Source organism: Patagioenas fasciata, chromosome 8 (assembly GCF_037038585.1).
Source record: "Patagioenas fasciata isolate bPatFas1 chromosome 8, bPatFas1.hap1, whole genome shotgun sequence".
In the NCBI taxonomy this organism is placed as follows: Eukaryota; Metazoa; Chordata; class Aves; order Columbiformes; family Columbidae; genus Patagioenas; species Patagioenas fasciata.
In genome coordinates this window covers 37,077,725-37,093,590 of record NC_092527.1, presented here as the reverse complement: position 1 = coordinate 37,093,590, position 15,866 = coordinate 37,077,725, and the positions used below count along the sequence as shown (strand labels likewise).

The 15,866-nt window shown below is 42.5% G+C and overlaps 1 protein-coding gene across 3 annotated transcripts in view; it reads right to left on the bottom strand.

Annotated features, from left to right (window-relative positions):
• Positions 1-15,866, bottom strand: part of GRK5 (G protein-coupled receptor kinase 5) — a 167,468-nt gene that overhangs the window by 30,342 nt on the left and 121,260 nt on the right. For all 3 annotated transcript variants that reach the window (XM_071812195.1, XM_065842993.2, XM_071812196.1), the window contains one exon: positions 2,340-2,440. In XM_071812195.1, coding sequence (XP_071668296.1) covers positions 2,340-2,440 — 101 coding nt within the window. Of the gene's footprint in view, positions 1-2,339; positions 2,441-15,866 lie in introns of those variants that run through there.

Genomic DNA, 15,866 nt, shown 5'->3' with positions numbered 1-15,866 from the left:
TCTCCAACTGGCTTCAATGGACTTTCACAAAGGCTGTTAGTCACTGGACAACAAATATCTTTCTTTCTGTGAGTAAATTAAGACTGGCTTAACACAACACCCTCAGGAACTGAGAGCCTAAACTTTGAGGGATGTTTATATCGGGATTGAAAATTTCTGGCTGAAGCCCATTTCTGTGAAAGAGGGACCAGCAGAGCTGTTATTTTGAGAGAAAAAAATCAATTTCAATTCCTGCTATACAGAAGAAGGAAAAACTGTGATCAAAGTCAAAGAGGAAACTAAGTCTGAACAGGGATGCGGATTTTTTTCTGGATCAAGAAAAGAATTTTAGGGCTCACACAGTTGATGCAAAGTCTTTTGCATAATCAAAGGAATAAAGAAATAAAAAGGCCAGTCTGCAAATGAGAGAAATAAGCATGTTGCTTGGGACAGGCAACAAGCAGCCAGAGACCAACAGACATCCCATAAGGAAGACCAAGGGTTCTAGGTCTTGTCCTGGGGCAGTTCTAGCTAGTCCTGAGCAAACAATTCACCACAATAACGTGTTTCTCCAGTTTAGCTCCTCCCTGTCCATGAGCTACTACTCAATAAGTTTTTGGAATTTCTCTGCTGTTTGATTTTTATTTTTTTTTTATAATTCTTGCACCATCACACTGGAACAGGCAGATAATTGCACATATTCATTATTCAGAAGTCAAATTGTTGTTGTCTTCGTTAGCGTTGATTGGACACAGATCATACAGTTTCCCCTAAGTGGATTCAAGCTTACAAAATAAAATCAAAAGTAAGTCTTACTGAGCTTTAACACATGTCCAAATTCAAAGCCAAAATTATAGGGGAAACTGGAGGGAGGCAGAAGACAACAGACAAAATATTAAAAGTCAAAGCAAAAGTCAGAGTTATACGTGCATTTCTCCCGCAGACTGATCTTATCTATGAGGACCCGTCTGAAACTCATCCCCATTCCTGCTCCTACAGGACAGCAACCTTCATATTTGTATGTATGCCTCCCTTTCTTGGTCTGACTGTGAACTCTTCCAAAATTAACATTATTCAGTACCTTTAGTAAATACCAACAGCGGGTTCTTAAAACTTCCTTTTGACCCCATTTCAGTCCATGTGAAATGATCAGCATATTTATTAACAAGGTCTCAAACCTGGCTCATTTATCTGCTTCAGCTGAGATGAAGGAATGGCTGTCGGTGAATACGAGCCTGAATTAAGTGGTGTCCAACGCTCGCCTATTCCATTCAATTAATTAAAAGCTGCACGTCTCTTAAAGAAAAATAGCTGCCTTTCACCACTTGTTTGCTTTTTAGTTCCTCTCTTTGGCAATAACAAAGTGCATTTTAGAGGGAACTGTCAGCTTTCAAACCGATTTGAGAACTGGAAACGGGCGTCAGGGGGGGTTGTGTTGAGCACAGCTCTGCCTTTGTCCCTGGGACTGGCACACAACTGGTGTGAGTTATACGAGCATCTCTACATGACACCCGGCCAATGCAAGGAAACTGGTTATGTTATAAGAGAAGGCCAGAAATAACCCACAGCTCTGACCAAAGCAAAGAATAACTGAAAACAGAAAAGGTCAATGAAATGAGTCAAAACAATGAATGACAGCAGAGTGAATTTTACAAATCCCCATTACATCATCCAGGGAAAACAAACAGTGTTCAGCCAGAAACCACATGGGGCAGCTTGTGATGATCCCTCCTTTTCATATTTTTATTGGTTTATGATCTACTGGCATGAATGTACTCGGGTCAGTGTTTGCGAATGCAGATTGCATACCTGGAGCTTCAACGCATAACAGTACAAATCGTGTCGCTGCTGCAAAAACTGATAAGCCCTTTCCCAGACAAAGGATGAAATAATGCACGTTTGTTTGATCGCCACAGCCAGACAGAAAGCGTTTAAAAAAGCCCCATTCTCCTGGTGAAGATTTTCTGGAAAAGCCATGCAGAGCAAGTTTGCACATTCCTCTGTCTAAATGGACTGTATAGCCACTTAATTTTTATTCACTTTGAAACAGAGATGTTTTCTTTGGATACATTATCATTGTAGCTCTTTTCACACAGCATGAAATCCATGGCTGGTTTACTTGGCTAGAACACTCTGTCAAATACCTGAGACACTAAGTGCCTGTGTGTAGTGTATATAATGGCATGGAAATATTTATTATATTTTGTTCAGATGAAGTGACTTCACTGCTTGTCAGCAAGGCAACAGAAACCGAAGATACATGCTTCAGGTTCAAATGGAAATGTCTCTCTTTACCTGACACATTCCTTACAAGCTGCTGACTGCAACCCTGCGATCTTTGGGTATTGAGTTATACTTACTTTGTACAGGGAGAAAACAGCTCTTTGCAGGGGCTGTTTTCGAGTTTCTCCTCTGTCTGTTGGATAAGATCTTGACTGACTTCAGGAACGAAGGCTGGAGACTGGGGAGAGAAGAGAGGGGCACGTTATCTCTGTGACGAGGCGCAGATTCTCCTCTCTCAACGTGTCAAAGACACATTCATTATTTATGCCCTGAGCTGCTTCCATTCAATTCCAGCGGTTGTGTAAAAGCAAAGGAGCTTTACGTCTAACAGCAGTCAAATAGGATACTGTGGTAACTCGCTCCACATTCCACTGTCTCCTCACATCGCTTTTTTGCCTTCTCCTGTACCTTCACCTCCTTGCCCAGCCTCATGAATATGCAGGATGTGCTCCATGCCAATTCTTTGAACCGCTCCCTTGCATCCCATGAAAAATGTGCCGGCCTGAACTGTGTACAGGCCATTCTCTTAAACAAAAGAGAATTTGCCCAGTGTTTTCACTTCATTGATGATTCATTGTGCTGGCTGAAAAATCCCTGTATTTTATTATTTTTTTTTACCAGCAAAGGAAAACAAAAGCAGAGCATTGGTATTTATTGATGTATATACAAATAACATAAGAAGATGTGTCTGGAGAGTTTAGTTCCTCATTAGAAGGACAAAAATAATCCAGCAGTTTTAAAATAATCATTTTGAAAAGGAACTCTGCCAACCAAGCACATAGACTCTTTTCATCCTCTCCACCCTTTGGAGAGAATGTACATTCAGCCCCTTCAAAGTGCCCTTACCAAAGAGAGGTCTTTTGCAATATGCCCCGATGGTTAACCAGTTTAGGACCTCTGGGACTAATTATCTATAAAGACAGTTTTTAGGCAGTCCACATTCTTAATCATAGGGAGTATAATGCAATTACATTACAAAGTGTGTATGTGCGTGTGTGTGTGTGCACCTATTTCTAGAGTTTTCTCCCATGGACATGAAAGCCTCTTTATATAACCAATCGGATTTGGGTATTTTCAATAAATCCGGTCATAGATGACAAAATCCTCTTTCCTTGCAGAATCCTTAACACTCGCTGAGGTTCCCCATCCATGGCCACGACCACCAGATGTGCTGAGTGGGTGGGTCACAGAGCAGCATCACTCATTCCTGGCCAGATGTTCTCATTAACTCCCCCTTCGCTGGGGATGTCTTGGCAAGCACGGACACGCAACCCCTGGGGATGAGGACAGAGCGGGGGGCAGAGGTGGAGCCAGGGAAAATCTCCAGCATGGTGAAAGCTGAAATTAAGTCTTTTATCTTTTCCTTCCCACTGCTGAAATGTGAACGTGACCCTGGTTGTGACGTGAAAAAGTTTGTTCTACTTGAATGTTTTTAAAAAGGAACACAGTTTATGGAACTGTCTGTGCACACCGCGTAACGCAGTCTCACAATTCAGCCTTGACAGACGATATGCTGGATATCTTTGAGCTCACTGAAATATTTCCTCAGTTCCTCCACATATTCCTCCATATCCTCAGCAAAAGATATCTGGGGAACACCCACGTTCAATTACATATAGAGTCTATTGCTAATAATTAAGAAGTATCAGCTTCTTGGGAGCTAGATAAGCCTCCATATTATCATCTAAAAGATGATGAAAGTGAGGCAAAGCCAGATTTTCTCAACTTGATTGGCCACTGATTTTGAAAGGAACCAAGAAGTGTAGAACAAGTCTTAGTAAATAGGACAACTAACAGAATTTCCTAACTCTAGATGTCAAGTCCCAGTTTTAGTTCAAGACAGTAAGCAGAGGCAAGAGAGAAGCAGTGAAAGAAGTAGGGAAAAACCCAAGAAGTCCCGTTTTCCAGTCTTACACCTGCTGCATTGAAACTACAGAGGGAAAAAAAGGGGGGGAGGGAGAAAAAAAAAGGCAAAATCAAACCAAATTTAACAACAAAACTTTTAAAAGAATATTTGGGTAAGAACTAAAGCCTAATGATCAGCAGTATTTTGGTTGAACCATATGAATTATTGCCTGTACGTTTATATGTTGCATACTCAGTGGGGTGTGCTACACGAGCTCATTGGCAACCTAAAGCTTGTATGTCCACTGCTCCGAGACCTGCTTGTCTCGAACATCTCTGATTTACAGGGTTCAGAAACACCACTGAACTCCACGGTCTGTACTGCTGTGAATTGGGAGAGTCTATTCTGATGTGAATGGAGCTGAACGTATGTAAAATTCATACTAGGGCTTCTAACTGAATAAATCTAGGCCAAAATTGGGATCCAAAAGCTAAGTTCTAAACCCCATAATTAGGCATTTAGACCAAATGACCTGATTCTTGCTCACACCAAGCAACACTAATGAGAGGTAAGATGCCTTGAGATTAGTGTTGAATTCAGATCATGCACATGATGCATTATTATAGTAATAATTCCATTAAATTTCGTCTGGGATCAAAGTACATCTGAAAAATAAATTGTGAGCATCAGTTAAAACTTTTTAATAAAGAAGAAACAAAATTCTCACAGGGAAAGGGGAGAAGAGTGAGCAAAAGAAACTGTAAGACAATGTGGGAAGTATTTAGAAATGGCATGAACTGCGATTCCTCTCTTTAAGTTTGTGGGAGATACAGTCACCACTTGGGTTTTCCAAACCACTCATTGCTGACCTTTGAATCTTTCTTCTTCTGGACAAATTGCGAGCAAGCTAACAATATCAAGGTAGGTAAAGACATAAATACACTGACATCTGTACATGGACTAAAGCTCTAGAGTGTATTGCAAATATTTTACTAGACCACTTCACCTTCTGTAACAAAAATGTCACTTGTTTTCACAGGCTGATCATTTCCAAAGGTTTTGTAGGACCAGTGAAACATGTTGTGTCATTATGCAGCGCTTGACAGAGTTCAGGGCAGAGCAGCTGCACCACGTGTACGGGAGGCACATACCCAATGCTTTCCAGCCCTGCAGACCGGTCTAGGGAGCCATCATGTCATCTTTCCCGAGGTTTTCCTCGAGACTTCATAGCTCCCACCACTCCTATTAAATACCCACCACTGCCATTTCCCCTGTCGTACTGCACACACCTACAGCCTCCCCAGTGTTCAAACAAAGCCAGAAACAATTACACACCAAAACCCAACCCACCAACCTACTTTTGCTCCCCTGGTGAACAATGAGGTAGCGCAGGTTACGAGTGCAAGAAAGCATTTGGATCCCAAGAGTGAAATCTTGGAAAGGTGACACTTTGGCCACTTATGGAAGAAAAAGTTGCTTTTTTCCCTGGAGAGGTGCAAGAGATTTCTGCAGCCCTGATGAAATGGTCATTAACACTGTTCTTCCACTGCATTATGGGTAATGGCTGTAAAAGTAAATTTGGGTTTTACAGGGGAACAGAGACACCTTTTTGGACATATTACATCTCCTGTGTCAGCTGGAAGAGTTACACATCGTGATCAGGATCATGACATCTGAGTGTGTGACAAAGAATACTCTTCTAACTCTTTGGAAACACCTGCAGAAACCTGTTACGTCTTCCTGTATTCAAAGCAAAACTCTTGGTAGTTTTAACAAGTACAGTCTTGTATTTTCCCTCATGGCTTTTCTGTTTCTGGAAGGCAAAGAAAGTGATCCTTGATCTCACAATAATATAAATCAGAAATTAGGCCAGACAAGTCAACAGAGTAACACTAAGGTAAAGCGGATGGAACTGAAACCAGATCCATGGCCCCAGACTGTGGCAATGCAAAAGGTGCTTAAATTGATCCATCAACAAAATCACGTTATCCTTTTTGACCAGACAGCTTAATAAAAGTCCAAAAGTTCAAACTACTTTCACCAGGTTTTAACCCAAATCTCCTGTCTTCTGCGCCTTCTCATGTATGGCCACAAACTGAAAACCTTCTTATACATATTTTGCTGGCAAAGCAGCATCTCAGTTTTATGATGCCCTCTTGTTTAATTTTTAAGAAAAGAACGCAACTAGGAAATGCATTAGTGATTATCTGAGAAACAAGAAATGGATATTCAGTTATTTCTGAATGCCTTTAACACGTTAGAGAAAAATGTATCCACTTGCAAATTCTGCTTGTTTGTTTATAAATTAAAAGACAAAAGAGATCCTCCCAGCTGCTCTTCCATTTCAATAAATGGCAGGAAAAGAGCTGAGATGTCACACGCTTGCTCAAGGTTAGTTGTGCGCGTGTTCACAAAAACTGGAAGATCACTGTTCCTTCCCAATTAAGCCTCTGGGCCTGCAAGATATTTTTCATATTTTGCTGAGAGGTCGAATGTAGCTTGTCCTCCCTCCTCTCCCAAAGTACCGAAAACAGGTGAAGTCAGATTCAGATCAGTTGAATGCTTCCAGGCTGTGTAACTCCCCATTATCTGTTGTTTTGAATGTCGTGTTGCATCACTATACTTTAAGATGTAAACTCTCCTTTTTTGACAGCTCTGGAAGTTTTGCTATAGGCTACTTCACTCGGCCCTTCAAGACACAGTATTTGTCAACCTTCACTGAACAGGACAGCAAACAAATAAACCTTCTCATAAAATTATCTTTATTCATTTGCCATGGTATGTCCAACATGTCTCTGATGGTGTTTCCCCTGTGACTGTGTGGAGGACACCCGACCTTTTGTCCCTCAATCAGCTAATCAAATTCTCTGTAAAACAAGCTGAAATGCCCGCAGTACCAAGGGAGACATTTGGAAGACCCCTGATAATCTTAATTGTTTGTTAAAACATGTTATTTGTTCTAGTTTTCCTGCAGATGGAACTTCCAAATGGCTGACTTCAGTCAAGATGTGATGCACTATAGGTGCTGCCCTGAAGCCTGTGGCAGTGAAAGCAGGCAGACAGCTAGCAGACGTTTGCAACTTCAACAAGTAAAAGCATCTTCCTGAGAACCTGGCAGTTTGGGTTAGATCTTCTGAAACCGGGGTGGGGTGAGTAGCAGGTGTCTCTGTATAACTGTATAACGATTATTTCCAATAGCTGGACACAGCCCAGAGCAGATGCACACACGGGACGAGCCTGTGTGTGCAGGGTTGGTTTATTGTGTGCAGCGTTGCTGTTTCTGTGGGAAACGTGCCCAAAGAAGAATGGGAACTGAGAGGGATGTGCTGAGACTCCAGCTAGAGACGTATCCTGTGTGGTCATCACCGTTTGAGAAAGCTATGGAGAGCTGACGAGGGCTGGAGGGTTGAGAAACATGCCTGGGAAAAAAATGCCAAAGGGAAGCGTGGAGGAACTAGATTTGTTTAGTCTGGAAAAGTAAGAGTGAAACATGATAAAGGTCTTTTAATGTAGAGATGTTTTTAATAAAGAGGGCAAGGATCAATTATTCTGCATGTTCTGCTCTACACTGTGGGAATGATGAGAAATCCACTTAATTAGATATGAAGCCTTTTTTTCCAATTTTCCACACAGGGAAGCACAAGAACAGGCACATGAATGTTGTAGAATCTGTTCTCGGAGGTTTGAAAGTCCTCCGAGGGCAGACAGACATCTGTTGATGATCTAAGTGCATTTGATCTCTCCTCAATGCAAGAGGCTCTTGAGCCCTCTCCCAGTCCTTTGCACCAATGATTTTGCAAAAGCCTGGACTCTGTAAAACACAGGCACACAGCGTGGCCCAAGAACAGATGAGGAAGGGAGTTTGTGTGCTGACTGCTCATCAAAGGAAACCTGGAGCTGTGACCAAAGGAGTTAGCATCGTCTTTGCAAACGAATACTCCCACTTGAAAGACATTTGTCTCAATCACCATTGTCTCCGACAAAAAAATGAAATAGCTTGTAGAACCCTGAACTTCATATCAGAAAAAGTGATAGCACTGACTTCGGTCAGGTTGACTTTGCAAGAAACAGGGCAGGTCCTTAGTCTGGAGGCAATTCTTTATCCTTACACAGCACCTTTCATCTAAGAAACTTGAAATATTAAAGCTTCATTGCATGACTAAGTCTTCATGAGCGAGGTGGCAATCTCACAATATTTTACAGAACAGTCAACAGGGAGGTTCAAGAGTTGTGTTTTGCAGAAGAGTTGATCATTGGCTGTGCTTGAAATCAAAGAAGTCTCACTGAGATAAATGAAAGCTGGAGATGCTCAGGTTTCTCAAATCAGTCCATTTGTAGCTTGCAATTAGTGAATAAAGAACAGAAACCTAGAAATACAGGCTTTTGGTTTATACCAACTCTTGCCAGTGGATGTGAGTCATCACGGTGTCTTAAAGCAAGACTGTTAATCACTACAAAAATTATATGAACCGGAAAGATACCACGTTTTTTAGAATGAATAGATTTCATGCAAACTTTTGTCATAAACACAACTGCTTTCCTGGCAAGTTTCAGACTTGCAGCCATCATATTGAAACGCGATGAGTTATTTTAAAAGTCACTTGCATAAAACAAATAATGTGCAGCATATGTTATGTCTCAGGTTATGAAAACATTCCACAACAAACTAGCTTAAAACAATTAAAAATGTTTCAGTCAATGGACAAAAGTTCAAGCCATAACTTTTCTTGAGCTGCCTGCGGTTCCAAGCACTTCTGTCTTATGTGTATTTTCAGATGCTGACAGTAACTTTCCACATATAATCTATTTGCAAATCTCCACAGACTTGCTACTAGTAGAGACCTCAAAACTATGCGAGGAACAGGCTAAAATGGTGTGAGATGGTGCACGATGGGATGAGAAGAGCTCATACACAAAACTCTGGAAATATTGGCTTCATCCAGTTGTTAAGTTGCTGCATTTGCTTTGCTCTCACACAGCCGCGACCCAAGGCCAGCAAGGAGAGCAACGGCTTGTGTCAGGGGTGGGAAACCTGCCACATGCAGTGCCGTTGCTGCTGGTGCTTTTGCAGAGTCACATCCTTCTCCAGATGTTTGAGGAAGGCTCAGCGCAGCCGTTACCGGGACAGGTAGCAATGGCATGACACTCAGTGGTGACTGACCTCAGTCCTGTGAGGTCAACACTCATAAGGACTGTAATCTGAGCAGCTACTAGGAAAAGGAAGAGCAGGTAGATGTGCAGTGTAAGTCTTGCTGGTAGATGCAAAACCAGGGAAAGTCAAGCTTATGTGCTCAGGTAACACTTTTTCAAAGGGGAAGGGTAATGGAATGCGAAAGACAGACCATGAAATGCTGCCTCTTTGTGCCCCCAAGGCTGATCTGATGCTTGTGGCTAGAGATTCACCCTAAGACCTGGCCCATGGTGTCTCCGCTGCCCTCAGAGCAGGAACATGTCAGGCTCTGCTTGCCCCGCCGCAGAGAGACATCTGGAGCCACTTCGGGGGACTCTGATGTCCCCCCTCCTCGCGCTTTGGGCAGGCCAATGGCACTGGGGTTCGGTCTGAGGCCTGGAAAGTACTGACCAGGCAACTGGTGACTGATGGAGGGGAAGGGAGAAGGTGCTGATGGTGAGAAACGCAGAGGAAAGCAATGGAGGAGGAGAGAAGTGTCTCGGTGGCACTCCGACTTTGGGAAGCCCAGGTTAGGTGCGTGTTTCAAGGTGGTGAGGGAATGGTCCCCAGCACTGTCACAGCACACGCAGCCTCCTGACGCTTTTGTTGTTCTGCACAAAAATGTTGGAGCGTTCTTTTTGCTTGCCCCATGTCTGATCTTGTCTGCTCGGTATTAGCTGTATACGTAGTAAACAGCCAATTCTACATCAGGAGCAGCTGCAACATTTTAAGCAATCAACTTCTGCATTTTCTTTTTCTTTTTTTTTTTTTCCTACCACAAAGTCATCTGGGTCTGTATGAGGCAAACCAGTAAAGCACAAGGCTTCATAATTCCAGGATATTTGCTTTGAGATGACAGATGTAGGAACTGGCAGTGAGGTGGACGGGGAGCATGGAGAGCAGCTGGGTTATTAGTAGCAATTTATCTGTTACGACAGCGTGTAGACATTATACCTGAGAGTGTAATGCCAGGCACTACATACACGTCATGAGAGCTAAAGCTTCCAAAGAAAACTGATCACACCAGCCCTGGGAGTGGGAACAGGGGCCAAAGACATGAAATACCTCACCCAGGATTTTAAAGTGGGTCAGTGACGGGAGAAAAATTGAACCCCATCCTGTTCTCTGATCAAATGGTATTTTCAGTGCTGAGGGCAGGATCACTTGCTGGTAGCTAAATGAAGCGAAGCAGCTGAGCCTATCAACTGTGGGGCTTGTTTTGTAGCTGCAAGCTGATCTGGAGTCACGATGAATCTGTTTTCCTTCATATTCCACTAAACCATCAAAACATGTTGACACAGAAAAATACAATGACTGAAGACAACAGAGCCCTCAGCAAACAGCTGAACATGTTCTTCTGCCTGGAGAGGTTGTACTAATCCATCCTAACAGGCGATGCTAATGACCTTTGTTCATGAACTCATTTACTGCAGTAGATCTGATGTCGCTTCAGGCTGACGTGCTCGCTCCGGACTTGCTGGGCTGCCTCTTGGGCCTTGGCAAGCTCACTGGTAGGAAAAGGAGAAGTTCCTCTGGTTTCCATCACCCTTCCTTTTTGGTGCTGGGGTACTGGTTGTAGTCTTGAACTATGCCCTTCCTTGGAGAAACACATCAACCTCTGAGGTTTCCTTTCTGACAAGTGCACAGAAAGAATATGAAGCACTTTTCATGGCTCTCCTGTTGATCAGCAATAGGATCTGCTATCCAGCTATACCTTGTTTTTCCTGTTCTCAGTAGACCTTTTTGTAACTGCTACCACTGAAAGGAAAATGCTCCTTTCTAGAAACTGCATTTCTGTTCCTGATGATGGCAAACAAGCAACTGCCAGGCAAATGCTGTGAGTCAAAACATTTCCTCCATAAATATCTTCGATCCAAAGTGTGGTTTCCTTGGAATGTTATATTATTTGATCCAGAAAAATCTGGGCATGTAATCACAACATGAGTTTCGGAGCAACAAAGGAAAAGATTGGCTAGATCAAGAAGGAGATATTTCTTCCTGGCTCCTACAGGTGACCAGAATAAATCTTAAACACTCAAAGCACCACAGAAAGCAATTTTGAAATAATAAAATGTCCCATCAGACAAAATTGAGTTGTTTCATCAGCTTCTTTTGCAAGTGCAGTGAATCAGCGGCAGACTTTATACTCTTCAGTTAAGTCAAAACCCTCCCTGCTATCCCAACCAGCTGTGGGGTTTTTGGTACAGCTTAGATTAAGAACCTAAGCTGGTCACTATGCTTTTGACTTCAATTAGTGAGAAACTGGGCTTCATGATAAGTCCTTAGCAAGATATTTTCCACTATCTTTAAACACTAGTCCTTCCCTACTTGTACTGTTTTAATAATTCTTTAGAAACCTGCTTATAGAGACCTCTTTACCAAAGAAACAAATTTTTCCTCCTTTCTATAGACACACAGGTTAATTGGTGTAGGGGTGCTCATAAACTAGCAACCTGAAATGGTTTTATATAAACTTGCTTTAAAGTAGGGGAAGGGAAATTATCTTTTACTTGTTGCCTTTTTTCTGCTTTAAAAGCAATTTGCACACAGCTTAAAGAATGAAAGCACAGATGAAATAACCAGTATCAGTAGCTGTCAGCAAGATGACGGGGGCAGCTTATGAAAAAGAATAGAAGACTAATTAATAGTATCCAGGATTTTTTTAGCTACTCAAAAGTTAGGGAACTCAGTCCTTGGAAACATCACCAGATGGAAAGGTAACCTCTTTTGTTAGCAAGCCAACCGAGTCATTGCTCTAGTGCATTACTACAGCAGCCAGATGTTTGATAAAGCATTTGGGGACAAGAACAGTGTTCTCACCATTAGTGGCAACAAAGATGACAGGAGAATTTTGAAAGCTTCTGTTCTCAGAAGGATTTTTTTTTCTGTCATCACATGTGCTTAATAGGTTTGGATAGCATCCAGTGTCCAGCCTCTTATCAGAACCTTTCTACCTTTTAATGTCCTCCCGCACTGATGGATAACCTAAACATTAGCGAGCAACCTTATGTTGCAATAGTCATAGCTTGGCTTCCTCTGGTAAACCAAACGTCATTTGTTCCATTAAAATATTAAAAAAAATCCCTAAATCTATAAACACTCATTTACAACCTCAACGTTATCGAATGGCTTTCTTGCAGGAAAACAAATAGATCCCTGCTTGAATTCACTCCTCTCAGACATAAACCTGTACACACGAGTAACCCTTCCCTTGCAAGCGGCCCTCACGCTGAGGTCCACGAGCCGTTTGCTTTGTGCAAAGGCTGCTCTCCAGTCAATGGCTGTCGTGCAGTGGGGATTGTGCAGAATTTGCCTTCATCTCTGGCCATTAGCAGGTCAAAATCCTGAGGAAACACTTGAATGAAGAAATGAAAAACCAAAAGATAGTTTGGAAAAGCCTCAAAAAGGATTGGGAAGTGAATTAAATAAACAGTAGGCAGGAAGCAGCGGCCTGCTCACAGAAAGACTGGAAACACCCACAAGAGCAAACAAAATCACTACCTGGCACGGCTGGAAACAGGGCATTCCCTAATCACCTGTGTCACACGATCCATTAACGATCATACAGTAATAGCCATCAGCAAAAAACCGAGAGGGAAGATATTTACTGCAGGAGATGACACAGTGTTTGCAGTGGCCTATTCCTCTCTTCCTCAGCTTTGCTTGTTGGACAAACAGCATCTGTGCCAGGATAATAAACTTGCTATACATTTGATTTTTGACTCGGGTCAGAGTATGGCTTGATCAAAACATAATAAATTAACATACAAGCTGAGGTTGGCTTGCTGGTTAAGTGGGTTTTCTAAGTGTAGTTGCATTACTGAGAAAAAAAAAACCCAAAACATTAATAGTTTGAAGTGCCACATTTCCACAAATTACACATGTTGGTTATTTCAAAATCATTCTTACTTTCTTGTTTTTTACACTTATCTAGTGATATTTTAATGCATCCAAATAAATGTATTTTCTGTTAAATTTAAAACATTTCTTATGGTAATGCTATGATTCCTGGTTCCAAGCTAAAATAACACATTCTAACACTATTTGCTTAGTGATTCTTCTGTTATATTCTTCTATTATTAATAGTTACATCATCCCAGCCAAAGGTGTCAGACCCAGGCACCTCGTCTGAATTTGCCTGGCCAGTCCTTGTGAGGCTGCTCAGCTGCTGAGGTCTCTAGATGTTTTTCTAGAGTCCTAATTTCCTCTTATGTGGGAACCACATGAGAAATAAGGCATTTTTAACTTCCACGTTCATCATGAGCCTCTTCATTCTCTCCTTTGTTACGATCAAGCATACAGTTTCCAAGTTTAGCACAACACACTCTGAGCTCAGAGAGACATTTGTTGACCCACTACTCTTTTAGCTTCAGAAATCCAGGGCTGAACCAAGCAGGAAAGCTGCTGCAAGTTGCAGCGGGTGGGTAGAAGGGCCATAGAGGTCAGGTGTTCAAAGCGTATTGAGAAATCATGCACAGAAACCTGTGTGGATATGTCACGGAATGTAATTTCATGTGTTCTGCATTACACCTGGCGTGGAATTTGCCTTATTGCACTATAATCACCCCAAAACAGAGACACATAAAGTCTCCCTGAGCTCCCCGTATAGTCAGTGTACAGAAGGAGTCACCTATCTCCTCTCTCCTGTGCAGATCTCCCTGTGTCTGGACAACCACGGCTGCAGTGTGTGTGTTGGGAGTGTAAGAGCCTGGACTCTATTTTAATGTCTGTTTTACTGTCATTCTGCGCAAATGCACAAAACCCATCTCCCGCAGATTTCTGGATGCCATGCAAGCCAGTGCTTCAGACAGCCGGAAAAGGCTGATTCCTTCTTTTCCTATGTGGGCAAAATTTTCAGGCAGAAGAGGCTCTTTCTGGGGAAGCTGAATGAACCTTAAAAGCCCAGAATTAACTTCCCTGGCCATTGGATAATCCATGTGAACTGAGGATAAGTGATGAGGGGTATGCAGAGGGGATAAAAACATGACCCCCCCTGAAAACAAGAGGAGGAAACCATAATGAGCATATTCATTAGCCAAGGGCACAGGCAAGTGCATCCTTCCTGTTGTCAGATAACCCTCAGCAGATGTCTCTGTATTTTCACAGTGTCCTCAGCCTTTTCGGGTGGCCTGGCTGGTCTCCGAGAAGAGTCAGAGCAGCCTGGGGGGGCTGCCCTGCCCCAGCAGGCAGATGTCAGCCAGCTTCACGTGTGGTTGACATCAATTAGCTGAAGCAAGTTTCCATGTTCCAAAGGGTCAAGTCAGAGTTGTTCTGGCAAACTCAGGAAAGCTAGAAGGCTTTTGCCCACTGACCGGATCATCCAAATGGTTTTCCTGACCACAAATGACAAACAGCTAAGAAGCATGTGAACTTGAGAGTGCAACCTCTCCAAAACAAGAAGGAAGAAGTCAACTAATAGCACATAACATAAAACCAGTGTAGTTAATGAGTCCAGCCCAGAATGTCAAGCAGTCTGGGCAATAGCATTGCAAACGCAGCCCTTCTTAAGTCTAAAGCACGGGACACAGGACTGCCCCAGGACCTGCATCACCAGGACAGAGCAGACTCCATGCTGATTCCATAGGCTCTCATGCCGTTTGGCACCACTGCAAGAGACAAAACCCCTCAGTGTTTAGTTAACTAAGGTTTATATTATAAACAGTGGGTAAAGGATGAGGAAATAGGACTTGACCCAACCGTGAGAAAATGCCTTTTAGTCTGAGACCACAGCAAAGCGACTCCTAATCAAGGCAACACTGTGATTTTTCAGATTCCTCTGCCACACTATATTACAGCCTGGCCCCTGGTAGAAGAATGCTTACTAAAATACACTCCGATTAGAAAGCATTAATTTGAGTAACAAGGTTGCTGTCCTGCTGCTCAGATATTTTCCCAGAATTGAACTTGGGAAAGATGAGCCGATGCAGAAAGTACGCTGAGAAGGTACTTTCCTGGACTAAGACATAGTGATCAGCAGAGATATTGATCGCCTGTCTCTGGAACAACAAGAATTATGTATTGATTTCTCTAGAGACTGGATTATGTATCGATTATGCTAGCTGCAAAGCACAGGCCTAAGTAATGCTATCATCTCTGCTTAAAATGGTGCCCGTAGAGTAGCGAAGTCAATAGAAAGGGGAGATGAGAAATCCATTGAGTCAAAGGGTAAAGTCCCAGGGCAATTAATTAAATGGCAAAACTCCTCTTGGCTCAAGTAAGGTCAGGATTTCTACTTAAGTATTTAGCATCCTGAAAAAGTCTCCTAGTAGGAACCCAAAGGACACAGCGAATAACGCTTTGAGCAAGTAAATAATTCTCGCCCATCCTGAATCCATGTAACACACTCTGCTCAGACAGGCACTTCATTCATTGCTCACTTCAATTGGGTCATTAATTAAATGCGTACGCTTTAGAAAAATTTGAAAACTAGCTGTGGAGATAACTCTTGGACCAAGCCTTAAGGGCCCATCCACTGTAGCTGGTGAAAAGCAATATTGTGTTGGCCTTTTATCAGCAAGATAATAAGCTTACAGGGAGACGGAGATGACTTGCTGGATGTAAGTGATATAAGCTGAATTGTACGAGGAA